The sequence below is a fragment of the Martes martes genome, assembly GCF_963455335.1.
Source record: "Martes martes genome assembly, chromosome: 11".
Lineage (NCBI taxonomy): Eukaryota > Metazoa > Chordata > Mammalia > Carnivora > Mustelidae > Martes > Martes martes.
Window position 1 is genome coordinate 53,439,158 of NC_137899.1, and position 21,370 is coordinate 53,460,527.

General features: G+C 38.5%; 1 protein-coding gene across 1 annotated transcript; it reads right to left on the minus strand.

Annotated features, from left to right (window-relative positions):
• Positions 1-216: 216 nt before the first annotated feature.
• Positions 217-19,438, minus strand: POLR1F (RNA polymerase I subunit F). The gene is made up of 4 exons (XM_080818836.1): positions 19,161-19,438; positions 6,706-6,847; positions 3,068-3,276; positions 217-2,003 (listed from the first exon to the last, which is right to left on the minus strand). The coding sequence occupies exons 1-4, from the start codon at positions 19,412-19,414 to the stop codon at positions 1,607-1,609; spliced, it is 1,002 nt and encodes a 333-aa protein (XP_080674962.1). The 5' UTR covers positions 19,415-19,438; the 3' UTR covers positions 217-1,606.
• Between the last annotated feature and the right edge of the window lie 1,932 nt (positions 19,439-21,370).

The window sequence follows — 21,370 nt, forward strand, 5'->3', positions numbered from 1 at the left end:
TAACGTATTGTATGTATTGTTGGATATCGTTTGCTAATGTTTTGTTGAGGATTAATCTGATACCAAAAAACATATACAAATACTACCAAAAAAAAAACCCCCCCAAAAGCCTACAGGCCATTATCTCTGATGAACCTAAATACAGAAATCCTCAACAAAATACTAATGAGCCTCACATACCATTTTAAATCTTTTACCCACAAAAAGACAAAAACAAAAACTGAATATAAATTTTATTTAACATACTATATACCAAAAATAGAATTTCACCAATATACAAAATTGAGATATTTTACATTATTTGTACATCTTCAGAATCTTGGACTTTATACTGATAGCACATGTTAATTTGTATTAGCCATATTTTAAGGGCTCAATACCCACATTAAATTGTGGGAAAAGAAATTGGTCTGTATCTTTGCATTGTTTGGTCTTACTAATTTACTTGGGGACAAACATGTGAATACTACTCCCCAAATTCTATAGTCTATCATTACAGATTTGGATCAAGATATACTACTAGCAGAATTTAAATATTAAAATTAAACCATGTGAAGCCAGTGCAATATCGGATACTAGAAAAAGGCAACAGAATAGTTGCCATGTGAAGTTCATTTCATCTACCCACCCTCTTAGAGATATTAACACAGCTAACAGTGAGTAGACAGTCTTGTTGTTAGTACTTATCAGAATTACTAATTCTCTGTATTTACTCACGTATGTGTGCACATCTGTATCTCCTCTGACATTCCATAATGGAAGGAACTACATCTTTCCTTAGATGTGTTACACATAGCCATATGGTCAGGTACTGTTAATTCAATGAATGTGGCCATGCTTTGATTATTAGCTTGAAATAGCTTGTCATTTCATTACTCAGTGTTTTCCAGTAGTTAAAAAAAAAAAAAAAAAGTCCACATTTTCTCAATGAAATTTTGTCTTAATCACTAAAAAGTAGTTGAGAAATTCCCGCTAGGACAAATAGCATTTATCATGTCTTAATCAGACTCTACTGCTCCAAACACAGCAAAAGCAGAATAGTATAAGGAAACAGCCTTCTCTATGAGCCTCCATCTGGAAGGCAAGAATAGTCAACTGTTAATAGTGGCATGGTTCTTAAGAGCTCTGGAGACTTCAGGAACTCCTTTGGCAAACCATTCTAACTCGAGCCCAGAAACACGTAGTAGCCATGACCCCCCCACCTAAAAAATCTAAAAATCATGACTAAAGGTCAAACCCATTAAAAAGAAAAAAAACTCCAACTCATTCTTTAATGATATGAATAACACTGTATTATAAAGTCCTTTTGCCAGTCTTCAGAGTATAGAAATAATTTTATTTGAAATGTAAAAACTGGGAAAATGTTAAGACTTGAAAGAGTAACTCTTACCTTTTTATTTTGTAGACAATAAAATGGCTGTTTAGTAATATTGGTGTTTCCCACAGTAATGATCACATTAATAATTTAAGCACCAAAAACTCCTAATCAAATGTTTCCTGTTTTATAGACTACAGGAATACACCAGTATTTCATACCATTCCCACATTTATCCATCTTTTATCTAAATCTTTAAAAAGCTGAATATTTAAAATGCATTAAAGAAAATTACTTTTCCCTTTTCTTTTTAGGTGAGTGTTCCAAAAGTGGGGTAAATTCAGCTCCCTCACTGTGTTTTCTTTTCTTTTTTTTCTTTTTATGGTCACTCTGGTAACCGCTGGAGTCACTGCCTTGGAAAACAGGATCCTGGTCCTGATCTTCCTGGTGCTTTTTCTTCTTCTTCTTCTTTGGCTCATCCTTCCAGAGGTCATTATCAATCTGCAGGTCTGTCTCTTTGTTCATTGTGGCATCTGCATAATCTGCTAGCTCTCTATTACCACTTTCCACTTCATATGACTCTGGGTCTTTCTTCTTTTTCTTTTTCTTCTTGAGAGGTTTTTCAATAATTTCTTCAGGGCCAGTTTCTGTTATTTCTTCAGAAACTCCAGAGCACTTGGTCTGTAAACTGAATTAACAGTTGAAAAAATTTAAAGAGCAATAAACAAAAAGAGTAAAATGAGATCAAGAATATACCAAGTGTTTTTTTTTTTCTAAATGACAGCAGGACAAGATAAAGTATGGCATAAATTCCTAATATTCTGTTATCCCTTAGCCCATTAAAATGTCTGAGAAAGGTTGCAATTTTTTCCAAAGTACTTCTTCCAGACTGTTTTCATACACAGAAATGACAAATTTTATCAAAAGTAGCTTCTAAATTTAGGTTTGGTTTAAAAAAAAATTGGTTACAGTAAACCTCAACATACCATGTGTGGCTTAATAGCCACACATCTGACCAGTGATGAAATATAGTTCCATTATCTATGAAATTAATGGAGTTTATCTACTCTATCAATCCTCATTTCATTTTTTTCTCTTAACAGTGCTTGAAGCGATATTACTTTCAAGGTTATGAGTTAACACTAAAATAAAAACAAGGATCAATGCAGTAGCCCTATGTAGTAATATTAGCTACATATGACTAAGATACTACACAAATACACTACACATTTCTATCACAGAAAGTTCTATTGGGCAACAGTTCTAAAACGTTAACCCATACTTTTAATAATCACGGCAAAATCTAAAAAAAAAAAATTAACACCAGCAATATTCCCACAGCTGTTTTTTCTTCCTCCCTCCATTCTCAAGATGACAATAGTTCTTACAAGAATTTCAATACCAAAAAATTAAATTATCTACCTGGCATAATGACAATCAAATTTTTTGTTTCAGCTGTGTAAAAATAAAAGCCTAAGAGCTATGCAATATGATCAAGCTTTTGGTTAACAAATTAAACTAGAAAATAGTTAAGACCGAGTTAGTAAAATACGGAAGAGTTAGCTAGATGTGTAGAGCTTCAGAATATTCAGTGCTTTGCCACAGCACTTAAAATTCCTATTTACATTGATTTTATGTTTTAGAAGCATGGAAATTCTAATAAAATTTATTTTAAATGAGGGGCTTATGTTATTCAGAATTAAACAGAAATGACTAAGTATCAAAATTAAAATAATCTGATTAGGAACTGACCTAGTGATATTTAATTTTCCCCGAATGCAGAATACTCCAGCAGCATCTGAGTCCAAACGAAATACTTCAAATTCTAGTTCATCACCCACGTTTATCTCCAGGTTCTGCCACTGTTCAGCAGGCATATGCTCAGGTTTAGGGATGGAGGCATTGAAACAACCATGTACTAAACAGCCAATGTGGCTGGAGGACACTTTATTAACCGTACCCTGGGAAGAAAGGAGGAAAAAAAAAATCAAGAAATCCAAAGACTTTAAAAAGTAAGTGAAAACTTCTTAAGCTTCAAACTGATCTTCAAAGAGAAAACATCAAAATATGGTGTAATTTGATATAGGAAAAGTTTTTAAAATTTGCGTTATACTAAACCATCATTTTACAATAGTAGTTTTTAGAAAGCCCAAACTTAGTAAGTAATTGCATATCAATTGCCTAACTGGATAAACAACTACTCTTCCTATCCCTAAAGAAGCAAAAACAAAACAAACTCCTTAGCTCCCACTACAGGATTCCCTGGGGAATAGATTATAACCATACTGAAACTAAGCAGAAAATACTTTGATACAACCTAAATGTGAAAAGACCTCAAAGCAGGAAGCATATGCTTTCTATAACTGGGAGCCATATTATATTTCTATAAACAGTCTGAGTTTCAAAGCTTAAAGAGCCTTCTTTAGCTTCTTCCTTAACTTCAGCGATGTATCAGAAGACAGTTTACCCTTCCTATGTAGATCCTGAGCAAGGCTACTTTGACTGAATCACAATAACATTTTTTAGAAGCTTTAAAATACATGCTATATGATTTTAAGCTCAAAGTTTTTTAAAAAGCCTTAGTTTTCTTCCCCTAAGAATCAACATATGTAACATACATAAATGAACATCTGAAATACTTTTTTAAAATCATCTGTTTTAAACTTTGACTTTAACATGTATACAGCCTTGTTTAATGTTAGCAACATAGAAAATTCTTTGGCTGTCATTATCAAGAGTCTGGTGTTCCCAATGGCACATGCTGGATGGTATGGACAAACTGCAGTGCAGCTATACACTGGAGTACTTATTCAACAGTAAAACAAAACAAAACAAACCTATCAAGCCATGAAAAGAAATGCATACTGCTAAGTCAGAGGCAGCAAGCTGAAAAGGCTACATACAATAGGATTCCAACTATATGAAATTCCAGAGAAGGTAAACTATGGAGACAGTAAAGAAGATCAATAGTTGCCAGCTTTCAAGAGTATGGAAGGAGGGAGAGGGATAAACAGATAAAATACCCAGAATTTTTAGAGCAGTGCCCAATTATTCTATAAACTACAATAACGGGGGACACATGTCATTGTGTTGTACATTCCATGGGTTTTAGGAGGTACAACAGAGAAAACTTCTTTAAAAAGTCTAGAATTAATGTACTGATATCAGCTTAACCGTAACCAATGTATCCCACTAACGTAAGATGTCAGTGATAGGAGTAACTGCGTGCTGGAGTGGGAGAGCGAAGAGAGGTATTATTTTCAACTCACTTTTTCTGTAAAGCTAAAACCGCTGTAAAAGAATAAAGTCTAGCAATAACACAAAAGTAAACTCTTCAATATAGAGTTCTGGAACAACTAAATAACCATATGAATAAGAAAATGGATTTCAAGGGCCTACTTCACACTACACACAAAAATTAACGATGGGTCATAGATCTAAATGGAAAACCTAAAACTAACAAATCCCACAAGGCTTACAGAAACTATCTTCACAATCTAGGAGTAGGCAAGTTTCTTACATAGGATCCAGAAAGCAGTAACCATAAAAATAGGACAAATTGGACCTCATCAATATTAAAAACTTCTGTTTATGAAATGATACCATTACAAGTTAAGAGACAAGTCACAGACTGGGGGAAAATATTCACAATTTATCTGAAGAGGATTTGTAGAAAGACTATAAATAGAACTACTCAACCTCAATAATACAAAAACCCAATTAAAAATGGGCAAATTACTTGAATAGGCCCCTTACTGAAACACATGAAAAAGAGCTCAAAGGAGAAAGCAAATTAAAATCATAATGAGAAACTAGTATGTGCCCATAAGTAAAATTAAAAGACTGACAAAACCAAATGCTGTCAAGGATGCAGAACAACTAGCAGTGCTAAATGGGAAATTAGCTTGTTTTTCATAAAGGTAAAGAAACACCTACCCTCTGACTTAGGAGAAATGAAAACGTACATTCACAGCTTTATTCATAATAGCTTCATACTGGAAATAACCCAAATGTCAATAAAGACGGGCAATTAAATTACGATACAATCCTACAACCAAATACCATGAATAACAAAAAGAAATAAAGTACCAATACACCAAACAGCATGGATGAAATGCAAAAACATGTTGAGCAAAAGAGGTCAGATTTTCAAACACTGTGTAATGAAAATTCCATTAACATGAAATTCAAGAATGAGTAAAACTAATTTTATAATAAATGCATTCAGAACAATGATTGTATCTAGAAGAGAGAGGACTGACCCAGAAAGGGCATGAGGCTCTTTCCAAAATAGAATGGTATATATGCTCTTAACAGAAATGAATGAACTGCACACTCTGATCTGTGCATTTTGTTGTATGTAAATTATACCTCATATTTTAAAAAAAATGAACTGTCCAAATTTATTTAAAGACTGGAACTTATCGTAGGAAATAAACTAAAAGGACTGATTTCTTTTTATTTCATACTTTCTATAGTATTTCCATGTGTACATTTACAGTAACTTACACAAAGCAGGTACATGTGGGAATTCTTAAGTACAAATCTACTGCCAATTTTATTAGAGAAGAAAAGCTGTACTATAGCCATACTACTGTTATGGAGGCTGGTTGTAGGATCCCAGCTGGGCAGGCCCACAATACCACTTTAATTAATAATGAAAAACTTTTTAAAATTAAAAATGTCTTGTAGATTCTGACAGTAAAATTTGACTTGTATTTTAGTAGCAATAAAGGGTTAGTTAATAATTCTTAAATGATTAAGCAATTCCTGTAACATTCATAAAAAAATGAATGTATGTGTATGTAAAAGTGCAAACACACGGAAGTGCTGGTAGACGAGAAAAACAAGTGCAGAGCATAATGGGGTATAGTTCAGTCAACTTCACATCAATCTATATATATTTCCTGCTTCTCCTGAAAAACTAAAAGACCTACCCCACAGGGCCATGGCACATTATAGGTGCCCTGACCTCATCCTTCATTCACTTTTATTACCTGCCTGCTCCTACAACACTCTGAATTTTCAACTCCTCTTTGATACACTACTATATGTTTGAATCCTTTATAAAGAAACTATTTGTGTATAATTAAGAAATAATAAACTTCATTGTTATTTTTTTTTCCACTGCTTAAGATCATTCTGGTGCTATCCAAAGAAGAGAATAAATTCTGAGACACGTTCTCTGTACATTCAAGGAGTTTTAGAAGAATGGAGTTTAAAAACTTAGCAATGTTGAACTGATGGTAAATTTTTTAGGAACCAACAACAGCAATCCCTTTGCTTCCCAAGTCTCTTAAAATTTTTCATATTACACTATTATACACCTATAGAAAGAAAGCTTAGGGAGAAAAAAAAATATATATATATATATATAAATACGTACATACCATAAGCTTTTGTCCCGGTTCAGGACAGAAAATAACAAAATCTGCTTCGATGTTAAGATGAATGTGTCCTTGATCATCATAAATATCTCCCAGTTCACCCACTACTTTGATGTTGTCATATGCAATGGGGACACCTAAAAGGCTATTAAAAAAGAAAAAAAAATTTTAATCTTCTCTTAAATGAGGCCATTATCATACTGACTAAATATACTGAGTCTAAAAATTATATACCTCTTAAACATTACCTCACATGCCAAAACACAACAGCATATGATTAATCCCTAACAACTTGAGTAATTCAATTTCACCAAAGGGTTTCATATATACTGATGAAGTTAAAAATGATTATTCAAGATAGGTACCCAGAAACAAAATGTCCAATTCTACATGAGCAGTAGGTTGATCTATTAGCGATGCATTTGAATTCCAGTCATGCGAGAATGAGAGGAAAAAAAAAAAGACTTGCAAGAAAAATTTCTCTATTTCTGTGTCTAACCGAATCAAGGTAATTTTGGTATTATCTACCATAAATGAATTTCTGCACTAGATGATCCCCAGTAAGAGAAATATTAGAGTCACAAGTGAAGCCCCTGAATATTAAAGCCAATGACTTAAGGGAGAAAAATCCTCAAACTGCAACTGTTGGTATAAATAGAAATGCTAATAAATGAAATACATAGTTTTACTTATTAAGACCTGATTTTGCCACTTTAGTCTACACAGTATGACAGGATTGGGGGCAACTACTATTTCTAAATGTCATTTCCAAGTATTTAAGAAATTTTAACTACTAAGGAGGTACACATGGTGGCTTCACTACCACACCCACTACTTTGTTCAAGAAAACTTCCCAGACTCTCCAAGGCAAGGCTGAAATCACTCCTCCTGTAAAAGACACAGTGGCAGGGTGCCTGGGTGGCTCAGTCATTAGGCGTCTGCCTTCAGCTCAGGTCATGGTCCCAGGGTCCTGGGATGGAGCCTCACTTCGGGCTCCTTGCTCGGCAGGAAGCCTGCTTCTCCCTCTTCCACTCTCTGTGTTCCCTCTCTCCTTATCTCTCTCTGTCAAACAAATAAAATCTTTAAAAGACACAGTGCCACAGCATCATCACTGAACTTAATCTCATTTTATTGACTATTTGTGTATATTTGCATTCCACACACTACTCTAAGATCCTTGAGAGCACAGAACATTTTTGTCGAGCTCTACTAAACTTCTAAAACTACTCACATAGCGTAAGAGAAAGAATTTATCCCTAACAGCTGTTGCTTAAATAAAACAGTCAGAAACCACTGGAAAGGAACTTTAATAACTATCAAATCAAGACCATAAACTCAAGAGACTTACTCCAGAAAGCATTTTTTTCAACTGTTTATTTCAGCATGTGTCTTCCCAAGCAGGAACTACATCACTAGGACAGTCATCAAGGCACAAAAAACCCAGAAGTCTACATGACCTCTGGAAGAGGTAATAAATGGACTTATAAATAGGTGGACACAGAATCTTATTCTAAATACTATGTGTATCTATATATATGTGTGTGTGTATATATATATACATATACACACTTCTTTATTTATATATATACATATATATAAATGTACATGTGTGTAAATACATATATACTTTATATATTTACATAAACACACATGCACACACACATATATAACATATCAGCATCAAGTCATGTTTGCATCATTTCAGTGTACATTAAAATTTCCAGGAAAGAAGTAGCAAATTCAAGGGTAGATTAAATAGGAAACTACTGAGAACTACTCACTACTTCAGAAAAGCATTTCACCAATGGAGAGACTGTATTTGTTCTCTGAGTTGTCAACTCAAAACCCCTGCATCAATCCAATCCACCTTTGTAACAGACACATTCACAATTCCAGAGCTTTGGACACACAAATTTTTTTTTTCAAATAAAATACTGAAAATAATTGATTGCTAAACATAGGTTTGTCTACTTTTGTCTTATTAGAGAAAAAATAAGGATAAATTTGGATCTGTTCATAAACATGTTTTATGCTTATTGAAAGACTGCACCAGAGAGGGGACTGACCCTGGGAGGGAGGAACTCCTTGAGGGCAGAGAGGGGAGAGAAGACCTCACCCCAAGTTGGGGGGCTGCACTGACAAGACAAATCCCTGTAACATTTGGCTTTGAAAACCTGAGGGGCCTGGCTTCTCCATATTGTTTTTTGTTTTGTTTTTAAATAATCAACATGTTATTTTGTTTTTAAATAAATATTGATTTACAAATCAATAGCCTCAATACCTTAAGAGGTAGGAGGGGGATAGATTATTATTATTATTTATTTATTTTTATTTGACATAGAGAGAGAGATCACAAGTAGGCAGAGAGGCAGTCAGAGAGAGGGGGGAAGCAGGCTCCCTGCCAAGCAGACAGCCCGATGTGATGCGGGGCTTGATCCCAGGACCCTGAGACCATGACCTGAGCTGAAGGCTGAGGTTTAACCCACTGAACCACCCAGGCGCCCCAGGAGGGGGATAGAAAACGGAGTCCCTGCCCTTAAAGAGACAGCACAACAAACTGCCCAGCTGAGATACAGCACAGAAGCAGCAGTTTGAAAAATGCCCAGGGTACATAGGAAGGAGATTTATTTAATAATCTCAGAGCATGGGCTGGAAAGGCAGGGAACTTTGGGAGATTTCTTCAAGAACAAAAGAGCTGGTGGGCACCACTTCCCTCCCCAGTACCCACCCCAGCCTGAATACAGGGATAGCTGCAGGACCCAGCACAACATTACAACCTCCACCTAGCTTGCTTTTTAAAGCATGCCCCAGCCACACATTTGTGTGGATCCACTCCCTCCAGTCCTCTGAAGGAGTTTTCCCAGGCTGCTTCATCTCCTCTCCCACAGCAGACCAATGTAGTAGATCTTGCTCACACTGTGTGTAGCACACCCAGCTCCCCTGTTCTCCTTGTAGATCTTGTCTGAAGCCCATCCAAAGTAGTGCTGCAAGCCTTGCACTGTGCATGCAGCCCCAAGAGGGGCCAGCACCACTCTAAAGTGACACCTGCCCCTGGGAGAGGGAAAATTACAGCACACACCAGTGCAACAGCAGCCCCAGCAGTGGACTGGGGACAGACATCTGGTCTAACTGCAGACCCAGCCCACCAACAGAAACTTCAGGTGACCGCACAGGGAAAGCTCTCTTGACTTTGGTGCTAACACAGCTCTGGCAAAAGACTGCTCTGGCTCCATCCAAGCCCAAGGTGGCCCCAGACTAGCCTACTAACAACACAAGGATCAAACCCTGCTCACCCAGGCAAAGAGAGCCATTGTAGGTGACTAGCCTGAAGGAAAACATGGCTCAGCCACAAAAGCAGGGCATACACAACACACATAAAGAGACACCCCTGAAATGCCAGGTTCTGGTGAATAGAAACACTACACTGCAGGGCATTACACGACCTCTTGTTTATTAGGGCATTACTTTCAAGAGCAGATGACTTTCCTAACAAAGAATTAGACAAAATGAGAAGGAATAAGTAATATACCTAATAGAGAAAGTAGTGATCATAAAGATGATCACTGTATGGGAGAAAAGAGTGGAGGATATCAGTGAGATCCTCAGCAAAGAAATACAAAACATAAAAGAAACAATTTAGGGGCGCCTGGGTGGCTCAGTGGGTTAAAGCCTCTGCCCTCGGCTCAGGTCATGATCCCAGGGTCCTGGGATTGAGCCCCGCATAGGGCTCTCTGCTCAGCAGGGAGCCTGTTTCCTCCTCTCTCCGCCTGTCTCTCTGCCTACTTGTGATCTCTGTCTGTCCAATAAATAAATGAAATCTTAAAAAAAAAAAAAAGAAAAAGAAACAATTTAGATATGAAGAACTCAATAAGTGAAATTAAAAATATACTAGAGGGAATAAATCATAGCTGGAGGATGCAGAAGAATGGATCAGCGACCTCAAGGACAGTGTAATGGAAAGCAATCAAGATGAACAGGAGAAAGAAACAGATCGTAAAAAATGAAAATGGATTAAAGGAACTCAGGACACTATCAAGTTTATTAACATTTGCATTATGAGGATCCCAAAAGGAAAAGAGACAAATGGGAGCAGAAAATTTATTTGAAGAAATAACAACTAAAAACTTCCTAAGTCTGGAGAAGGAACTAGACATCTAGATCTAGGAAGCACGGAGGGCTCCAGACAAAAGCAACCCTAAGATGTCCACACCAAGACACACAGTAATTAAAATAGCAAAAAATAATGATAAAAAGAGAATTTTAAAAGCATCAAGAGAAAAGAAAACAGTTACATAAAGGAAACTCCTTAAGGCTTCAGTGGAGTTTTCAGTAGAAAGGAGTGGCTTGATATATTCAAAGAAAAAAAACCATAAGGATACTTTATCCAGCAAGGCTATTATTCAGAATAGGAGAGATAAAGGATTTCTCAGATGAACAAAAGTTAAAGGAACTCATCACTATTAAACATTAATAACAAACAAGGAAGTAATCAACAGTAATGTAATAGTAGAGGACTTTAATACCCCACCTCCATCAATAGAGAGATCATCCAAACAGAAAAATCAACAGTGACTCTGAATGACGCATTGGAACAGATGGATCTAACAGATATACACAGAACATACCACCCTAAAGCATAAAATACATTCTTTTCAAATGCACACAGAATATTCTCCAAATAGATCACAGATTAACAAAATTGATAAATCTTAGCCATACTCATCAAGAGAGAAAACTCAAAATCAGAATTGAAAGAGGAGAAATAACCAGAGAAATACAAAACATTTTAAGACATTATTAAAAATTATATACCAACAAATTAGACAACATAGAAGAATTGGATAATTGCCTAGAAACTTAGAACCACCCAAAACCAAATAAAAAAGAAACAGAAAATTTGAACAGACTGATTACCAGCAATGAAATTGAATAAACAACCTAAAAACGCCCAAAAAACAACAGTCCAGGGCCAAATGACTTCAGAGGTAAATTCTACCACACATTTAAATACTTAATACTTATTTTCAAAGTGTCCTAAAAAACAGAAGAGTTAAAAAAAAAAAAAAAAAAGCTTCCATATTCATTCCGAAGCCAGCATTATTCTGATACCAAAAGAGACACCACAAAAAAGAACCACAGGCCAATATTTCTGATGAACATAGATACTAAATTCCTCAACAAAATAAATCCATCAATATGTTAAATAAATTATCCCCATGAATAAGTAGGATTTCTTTCTGTGAAGCAAGAAAGGTTCAATACTTGCAAATCAATCAATGTGATATACCACCTCAAAAACAGACTAAAAACTATCATTTCAGGGCACCTGGGTGGCTCAGTTGCTTAGGCATATCTGCTTTGGCTCAGGTCATGATCTCAGGGTCCTGGGATGGAGCCCAAGTCGGGCTCCCAACACAGTGGAGTCTGCTTCTCCCTCGCCCTTTGCCCCTTGCTCTGGCTTGTGCATATGTGCATGGTCTCTCTCAATGGATAAATAAAATCTTTTTTTAAAGCAATTAATTAATTAATTTTTGAGAGAGAGAAAGAGCATAAGCAGCAGGCAGACGAAAAGGGAGAAGTAGACTCCCTGCTGAGAAGGGAGCCCCATACAGGACTCAATTCCAGGACCTGGGGTCATGACCTGAGCTGAAGGCAGATGTTTAACTGACTGAGCCACTCAGGCTCCCTGGATAAATAAAATCTTAAAAAAAAAACAAAAAACAAAATAAAAAAACTAATTTCAAATGAGGTAGAAGAGGCATTTAATAAAGTGCTACAGCCATTCAGGATGAAAACCCTCAACAATCTAGGTTAGAGGGAATACCTTAACATAATAAAGGTCATATATGAAAAACCCACAGCTAACATCATACTCGATAGTGAAAAACTGAGAGCTTTTCCCCAAAGAACAGGAACAAAAACAAAGATGTCCACTCTCACCACTTTTATTCAACAGAGTTCTGGAAGTGCCAGCCACAGCAATCATACAATGAAAAGAAACAAAAGGCATCCAAATTGGTGGATGGAAGGAAGAAACAAAAATTTCATTCACTGTACATGACATGATACTATATATAAAAAACCTGAAAGATTTGGGTAGACTGGGCGGCTCAGTTAGTTAAGCATCTGCCTTTGGTTCAGGTCATGATCCCAGGGATCTGTGATCGAGCCCCAAGTCTGGCTCCCTGCTGAGCACGGAGTATGCTTCTTCCCCTCCCACCTCTGCCCGCCCCTCCCCTCTCCTGGTGCTCTCTCTCTCAAATAAATAAAATCTTAAAAAAAAAAAAAAAAGAAAGAAAAGCTGAGAAGACTCCACCAAATAACTACTAGAACTGATACATGAATTTGGTAAGGTCACAGAATACAAAATCAACATACAGAAATCCATTGCACTTTCATACACTAATAATGTAGCAGAAAAAAATTAAGAAAACAATCCCACTTACAAATGCACCAAAAATAGTAAAATGCTAAAGAATGGACTTAACTGGGGGCGCCTGGGTGGCTCAGTTGGTTGGGTGACTGCCTTTGGCTCATGTCAGGATCTTGGAGTCCCACATCAGGCTCCCTGCTCACCAGGGAGCCTGCTTCTTCCTCTGACCTTTCCCCTTTCATGTTCTCTCTCTCATTCTCTCTCTCCCTCAAATAAACAAAATATAATCTTTAAAAAAAAAAAAAAGAATGAACTGAAGTAAGGAGGTGAAATACCCGTACTCTGAAGACTATAAAACACTGATGAAAAATTGAAGACGGGGTGCCTGGGTGGCACAGTTGGTTAAGCATCTGAGTCTTGGTTTTAGTTTAGGTTGTGATCTCAGGGTCATGAGATTGAGCCCCACATCGCACTCCACACTCAGCATGGAGTCTGCTTAAGTTTCTCTCCCCTTCTTCCTCTGGCCCCCACCACCATGTCTCTCTAAAATTTTAAAGAAACTTAAGACAATGCAAACAGATGGAACGATATTCCATGTTCATGAATTGGAAGAACCAATACTGTTAAAATACCCACAGTACACAAAGCAATCTATAAATTTAATGCAATCCCTATCAAAATCCCAACAGAATTTTTCACAGAACCTGAACAAATAATCCTAAAATTTCTAAGGAACCACAAAACACCCTGCATAGCCAAAACAATCTTGAAAAAGAACAAAACCAGAAGTATGACAATCCCAGATTTCAGGTTATACTATAAAGTTATAATAAAAACAATATGGTAGGGGCACAAAATAGACACATAAGATCAATGGAACATAACAGCCCATGAAACAAACCCATGAATACAAGCTCAATTAGTGTGCAAGAAAGGAGCCAAGAATGTCCAATGGGAAAAAGACAGTCTCTTCAACAAATGGTGTTGGGAAAACTGGACAACTACATGTGAAATAATGAAACTGGACCACTTTCTTACCATACACAAAAATAAACTCAAAATGGACTGAAGACCTAACTGTGAGACTTGAAATCATAAAAATCCTAGAAGAGAGCATAGGCAGTGATTTCTCTGACATCAACCCAACAACATTTTTTCTAGCTATGTCTCCCGAGGCAAGAGAAACTAAGAATAACTACCAGGACTACATCACAATTGAAAGCTTCTGCATAGCAAAGAAAACAATCATCAAAACTAAAAGACAACCTACCAAATGGGAGACAATATTTGCAAATGACATATCTGGTAAAGAATTCATATCCAAAAGCTATAAAGAACTTACATAAGCCAACACCAAAAAACCCCCAAATAATCCAATTAAAAAATGGGGGAAAAGCATGAACATTTTTCCAAAGACATACTGATGGCCCACAGATACATGAAAAGATGCTCATCATCACTCATCATCAGCGAAATGCAAATCAAAACCACAATGGGCTATCACCTCACACCTGTCACAATGGTCAAAATCAAAAATACAAGCAACGAGTGTTGGCAAATGTGGAGAAAAGGGAACCCTTTTGCACTTTTGTTGGAAATCAAACAAGTGCAGCAACTGTGAAAAGCAGTATGGAGGTTCTGCCAAAAATTAAAATAGAATTATCATATGATCTAGTAATTCCACTATCAGGTGTTTACCCAAAGAATACAAAAACACTAATTTAAAAAGATATATGCATCCTTATGTTTATTACAGCATTATTTACAACAGCCAGATTTTTAAAAGATTTTATTTATTTATTTGACAGACAGAGATCACAAGTAGGCAGAGAAGCAGGCAGAGAGAGAGGAGGAAGCAGGCGCCCTGCCGAGCAGAGAGCCTGATGCGGGGCTTGATCCCAGGACCCTGGGATCATGACCTGAGCTGAAGGCAGAGGCTTTAACCCACTGAGCCACCCAGGTGCCCCTACAACAGCCAAATTATGCAAGTAGCCTAAGTGTCCATTAACAGATGAAATGATAAAGAAGTGGCATGTCTACATACAATGGAATATTACTTAGCCATAAAAAGAATGAAATCTTGCCATTTACAACAACATGGATAAATGCCGGGTATAACACTAAGTGAAAAGAGCCACTCACAGAAACACAAATATCATACGATTTGGTCAGATGTGGAATTTAGGAAACACCACAAATGAACAAAGAAAAAAGACACAAGCCAAGAAACAGACTCTTAATGAAAAAGAACAAGCTGATAGTTACCAGAGGGGAAGTGGGTGAGGAGATGGGTGAAACAGGTAAAGCGGATTAAGAGTGCACTTATTATGATGAGCACTGAGTAACGTATAGAAATGTCAAATCATTATATTGTACACCTGTAAACAATATTGCTTACTACTTAGGTTTCACTAGAAAGTAAAGTTTCTAAGCATTAAGAATTCTAACAAATGTTGGGTGCCTGGGTGGCTCAGGTCAGGATCCCAGGGTCCTTGGATAGAGTCCCTCATCACTCTCCTTGCGTAGTGGGGAGCCTGCTTCTCCCTCTCCCTCTGCCACCCCCCCCACTTGTGCTCTCTGTCAAAAAGTAAAAAAATCTAAAAAAAAAAAAAACAAAAAGAATTCTAAAAATGTCATTAAGACTACTAGAGGGGCAGCTGGGTGGCTCAGTCAATTAAGCATCCAACTCATGATTTCAGCTCAGGTCGTGATCTCAGGGTCATGGGATTGAGCCCTGAGTTGGGCTCTGCACTCAGAGCTTGGGATTGCTTGGGATTCTCTCTCCCCCTCTCCCTCTGCCCCTCGTTCCAGCACAGGCCTGCTCTCTCTCTCAAAATAAAATAAATTATTTAAAAAGACTAGTGGAAATAATGAGGGAAGCAACTGTGTATGTAATGAAAATAAGATATGTGTTTTTGGTAAGAAAGTATGAGAAATGGGAATACATTTTTGTTGAGGGGGGAAATAGTAATTTGTCCTAAAGTGAGACTCATTTAAAGAGGGGAAAACAGGAGAAAATCTTAATGTAAAAAAAAAATAAATTTTTAAAAGTTGCAGGAATAATGTGAAAAAAGAATAACGTGCAAAAGAATGTGCAGTCACGACAAATATTGGAATTAACAGTCAGGGCACCACTTATGCTAAAATTAACAATTGCTTTGATGGCTGGGTTTGTGGAAAGGATCACTTTTGCTGATGCCTTCAGTTGATGACTCACCTCTGTACCAGGTCATTGAGAAACTATACTATATTTTCTTTTGCCTTATAGGTATATTAACGTCATGTTGCTGTTTATATTACTGCCACACGTATGCAGCCCAACTCCCAGTATCTGACTCTAGGGTCATCACAGAAGAATGGCACATAAACTGTACATGCCATACACACCATACAGGCCATAAAGACGTCGGAGGTAGAGTGCACGAATACTGACCCTATGTTTGGCCCTCCATTGTGTTCATTTCCAAGTGATGACCTCCCTCAGGGGTACAGGTTCCAGGTTCCCTGGAGGTTAAAGTGTCCTGACCAGAATATGGGAAGGTTCCTTCTGATCTTCCCTGAAGTTATTTAGATAACTAGTAGGGGTAACATACTTTCCTCTCCCCTCTTCTGGAGGACATGTGGCCCCATGAAGTCTGTTAAGTGTTAGACATCTGACCTCACTACAATGCCCTCTGCACATCCCTTCCCACTCTATAAATGTGAACTAGGGTCCAGCACTGTGGAGCATAGCTATGTGGCTGCCTGGATCATCACCTGCCCAATCCCCCCCCCCCAAAACTGCTGTAAATTACCCAGAATGAAACTCAGTGTCAACTGTATGGAGTCCCCCACTTTGTTTTCCAATCTCAAAGTGCCTTCTCAGTTTCAGGATACTTTATTGTCCCTCCTCCACCTCCCAACACTCCCTTTTCCTCATTTCTTAAACTGAAGTAAGTCCTCCTGATTCTACAGCATGGCCCCAAAGCTTTACAAAGTCTGTAAACCTACCTATACAGGATAAATGGTTAACTGACATTACATATCTTGATAATGTTCAATGAGTGGTCCCTAATTAGAAATGCATAGTTCGATGTGTGCTGCTTTATTTGCACTAAGTCAGTCTTTACCACACAGGGTTAGTGGGATGCCCAGTGTGGTAACAGGAGTCGGGGGAGAGGAGGGTGCAGAGTGGGCAGTCTCATCTGTTCATAGTGCAACCTGCTCCACATGGCCACACTGTCCCATTCAGTTACAGAAATTATCATTCAATCAGTTCCTTATATCTCTGGTGTAATGGCTCTGACGAGAAATTCCAAGTGGTTTCCCCCTAGCCTGTCAAGCAGAGGCACTGATTGGTTCCAAAGAGGTAAAATACTTCAAACACTGCCTCTTTCCAGATTTTACGACAATTTTTATATCCTTAAATCTCTCAAATCCATACTCTAGTCATCTTCTCTTGGACAACTGTAACAATCCTTAATTGGTCTCCACGTCCCCAGTCTCACTCTCCTTAAGCCACCAGCTAATGCTACCAAGTGTGGTTTCTTAAACTGTATATCTGATTGTTCCAGAGACCACATATGTACTCCTCTCTCCAGAGCACACCAAATTTCAGAGTTGGAGGGCACCAAGAGGATGAAGTGCTAAGCCTGCTTAAGCAAACAAAAAAGGGGGGAAAAAAAAAAAACAAAACCTGGCGGACAGGAAGGAGGAAGAAAAATGTCGACCCTGAGTTGCCACTGCCTCCACCCCTCCACCTGTTTTGCCCTCCTCTCCAACTGCATGCAGTATCTTTCCCCTAACATAAACCTTGCTCCAGTTACATAGTACTTACAATCCTCTGGCCAAAGCGGTCTATTTTATATCTGCTATCCTTTTGTTTATGCCACACTTTTTTGCCTCAAATACTACCATCTCAAAGAACCCTTCTCCTATTAAGTTGTTCTCAAAGGTCTAATATCAAATTCACTACTCTTACTCTTAATGTAATTTACCTTAGATTTCTGTCATATTTTAACACTTTATTGGATTTATCTGGCTTACATTTCTATCTTTATTAGAGCTTACAGTTTCTTGAAACAGGGATTTTGTTTGTTCTTAATCCCAAGACCCTGGTATCCAAAACAGGCACACAACCAGTGTGTTGGTGCTTGGAGTAAGCTGTACATTCTAGACCTGTTTGATTCTTAACCTTCTCAGGATCCCTTGAGAAAGTGAACACTTTGGATACTTTGCCCAAGAAAACAGACTGCAAATTTCCCAGAGGGGAGGGAAGGGGAAGTCATGAAATTCCTGAGAAGCAATAAGAAATCGCTAGAGATTCCACTCGTCCTAGTTTTAGAACCCTTGCTTTTGAGGCAAAGCAGTCTACTGCAGTATTAAAGTACACATGCTCCCTCCGACCCTCCACTTTTGTAACTCCAAGCTTTTTTCTGAATATATTAATTTAAATGGACCACAAAGTTTTTTCACCCTCAAACTCAACAGACAGGCCAGTTAGACTAATTAAACTGTTTTTTAAAACCAAAACAAAACAAAATGTGTACTTTCCTCATCCATGATCAGGTCCAAGACAAAAGAACCCAGCGGAAGTACCAGAGCCAAAATAAACAACAGAAACTCTTTCACGGCTTACAAATAAACGACCGTACTAATGCTTTATGCGCAATTTTCTACAGAATGAGAGACTATTTAAGTACTGTATCCGAAACTTCCAATGTCAAATGGGAGAACACACAGAACTGGGCCTACCGGGTCTCTAGACCCCTGGTCTGTTCTTACCCCTACACGCCAGTTCTACAAGCTTCTTTCTCCACCGGCTCCACCGACACAATCCACGTCACCTTTGCGTTTCCATTCTTGCCTGCAAAATGGACCCCGTACAGATCCCAGCTAGGGAGATATGGGCCTTTTGGGCCGGATGAAGACTCCAGAACGCCTCCAGCCTAAGCTGCAGGTGGCCGGCGCGTTCTTTCCCATTCACCCTTTTTCTGCTACGCCATCAGCACCTCTTCCCGCCACCCCCTCCTGTGCCTGAAAGAAGGGACTGCAGGCTGCTTTACGGCGTTGTCCGCTCGGCGGAGGAAAAGACTGAGACTGGTACCTCTCGGAATAGCGCAGGAGCTCCGCATCTAGCTGTTCCCGGATACCGGTGCGTTTCCGGTTAAGGTAGCGCGGCGACAGTGCGATGTGTCTTCGGTGCGGGCCAGCTACCAGGCAAGAGTAGCGGCTACTCACCAGCGCACAAGCGGCAGCGTAAGTCGGCAGCTCCAGGCAAGGCAAGACGCCGGCCTGTCCCACCACCGGCCCCTCAGAGGCCGCCTTTGGCGGCGGAGCCTCTGAACAACCCGCAGCCATGCGGCTTGTCAGGTTTCCCGCGGCGTGCACAGCTGACGCAGGTATAACTGGCTACCTCAGGACGCCGGCTTTCTACGTCATCCACCAGCTGGCACGCCCCTAGGACATTTCTCTCCTTAAGTTGCATTACGCGCATCTGACCAGCAGAGGGCAGCAACTTTTTCGCACTTGAGAGGACTGGAGGAGCTAGGAGCCTGTGCTTATGTATTGAGCATGCTGGAAGGAAGACCAGCCACCACGTCCTCTCTTTAAGGCGGGCAAGCTTTTATTTTCGCTAACGTCCTCTTTGGATTTAGTACGTGGGTTTAATAGGGGCTTACACTTTGATAATTTCCAGTAGTAAGGTGGTCTGGTAAGTTTTACAAGTGTGGAAAATACAATAATAAACTTTAAAATTTTAGGGAATATATATATTTTCTGCAGGGAATCCAATCCTAAAAAGCAGCTCAGATGCCTCAAATACAACACATCCTAAAATAAACCCTCTTTCCCGTCTGGACTCTCTGCTCATTCTGTAACAACTCATTCAGTAAATCTTAACCACCACTTCCCAAATGGCTCAGTTCAGCTGTTATCCTTGGAGCCTCTCTTGTACTCTCTTGTACCCCAAGGCTTGCGGGGTCCAAAGCGGAGATATTAGTCTATTCAGATACTTACATCTGTCCTCGCTTCCAAAACTACAGAAGTGCCTGTGGAAGTTTAACCCTGTGGTCAAGAGGATCCTCTGGAGCACCTTCTCTGAAATACAAATATAACTATGACTTGTCCACATAGGAACCCCAGTTTCCTCAGGATAGCACAAACTCCTTAATATGGCTCTTAAATTACTTACAAGACCATATTAAGGTCTGCTGCCAGCCCAGCAGTAGTTTCATTCATCACACTCCCCACTTTACATTATCTGTTAGCCCCCCCCCCCACCAACCACCATTGATTTACTTTCATCTTGCTCCCATTTTCACCAGCTCCTGCTACCTGGGAATATAGTGACTTCTCTCAAATGGAAACACTGTACTCATATGTCAAATTTTAGCTTAGATTTTTGCATTCTCTTCCTCTGCAGTGTACTACCATCCTATCCCTCTTCCCCTGTCCCCATCTAATTCAAGATAGGGGATTGTTTCCCCCACTTTTGTACATTACCACCATCAAGCACTTCTTTTTATGTTAATGTTATGTCAGTTGCCTACTTGTCTGACTGTTCCTTCCTAGACTCCAAAGCTCACTTAGGGCAGGGACCATGATAACTGACTTTTTCACCTCTGCAAACCTCTATGACTCAAAATAAAACAAAACAGCCAAATGCATAGGAATGAGTTAATGAATGAAAGAAATTGCAGGCGACAAAAAGCTCAGAGTCTAATGAGGAAATAGGATCTAAACATAAATATACAACAGGATTACACTGTGTAAGTGCCAAGAGAAATGCATAGCATTTAGTGGTGTGACTTCTAACACATCTCCACCTCCCCTAGGTACTGCAAAAGCCTCTAAACCTCTCAATTCACATTTATGCCTGTAAAATGGGGATAAAAATAATGTACCTACCCTGATCACTAAAGAAATGGTAGGAAGTTCAAATAAGATAATTGAAAAACACTCTCTCTAGTATTCTTTGATTTCAAATTCAGCATGAGATATTACTGCAATGAAATTGCTCCCAAAGCCCAGTGATAAACATAAGTCCATGAATAGGAAATTTAACAGCCTTTACTTGGATTTGATTGGAAAGTTCTGCAAGAGCCCTAGGCAGGACCCCTTTGTTTAGTGTTTTCAGCTTTGGCTACACATTAAGATCACCTGAGGAGCTTTAAAATCTGATGATGCCTTTCGTGTGGTGATTAGCACTGGGTGTTACACACAACTAATGAATCCTTGAACACTACATCAAAACCTAGTGATGTACTACTATATGCTGGCTAATTGAAGATAATAATAAAAAAATAAATAACCAAC

Coding starts and splice junctions, on each gene's coding strand:
- POLR1F (XM_080818836.1), bottom strand. CDS start 19,414: ATGGCTGCGGGTTGTTCAGAGGCTCCGCCGCCAAAGGCGGCCTCTGAG. Junction 3,277..6,705: donor AACCGGGACAAAAGCTTATG/GTATGTACGTAT, acceptor CTTTCTTCCCAG/GGTACGGTTAATAAAGTGTC. Junction 2,004..3,067: donor GGAAAATTAAATATCACTAG/GTCAGTTCCTAA, acceptor CTGTTAATTCAG/TTTACAGACCAAGTGCTCTG.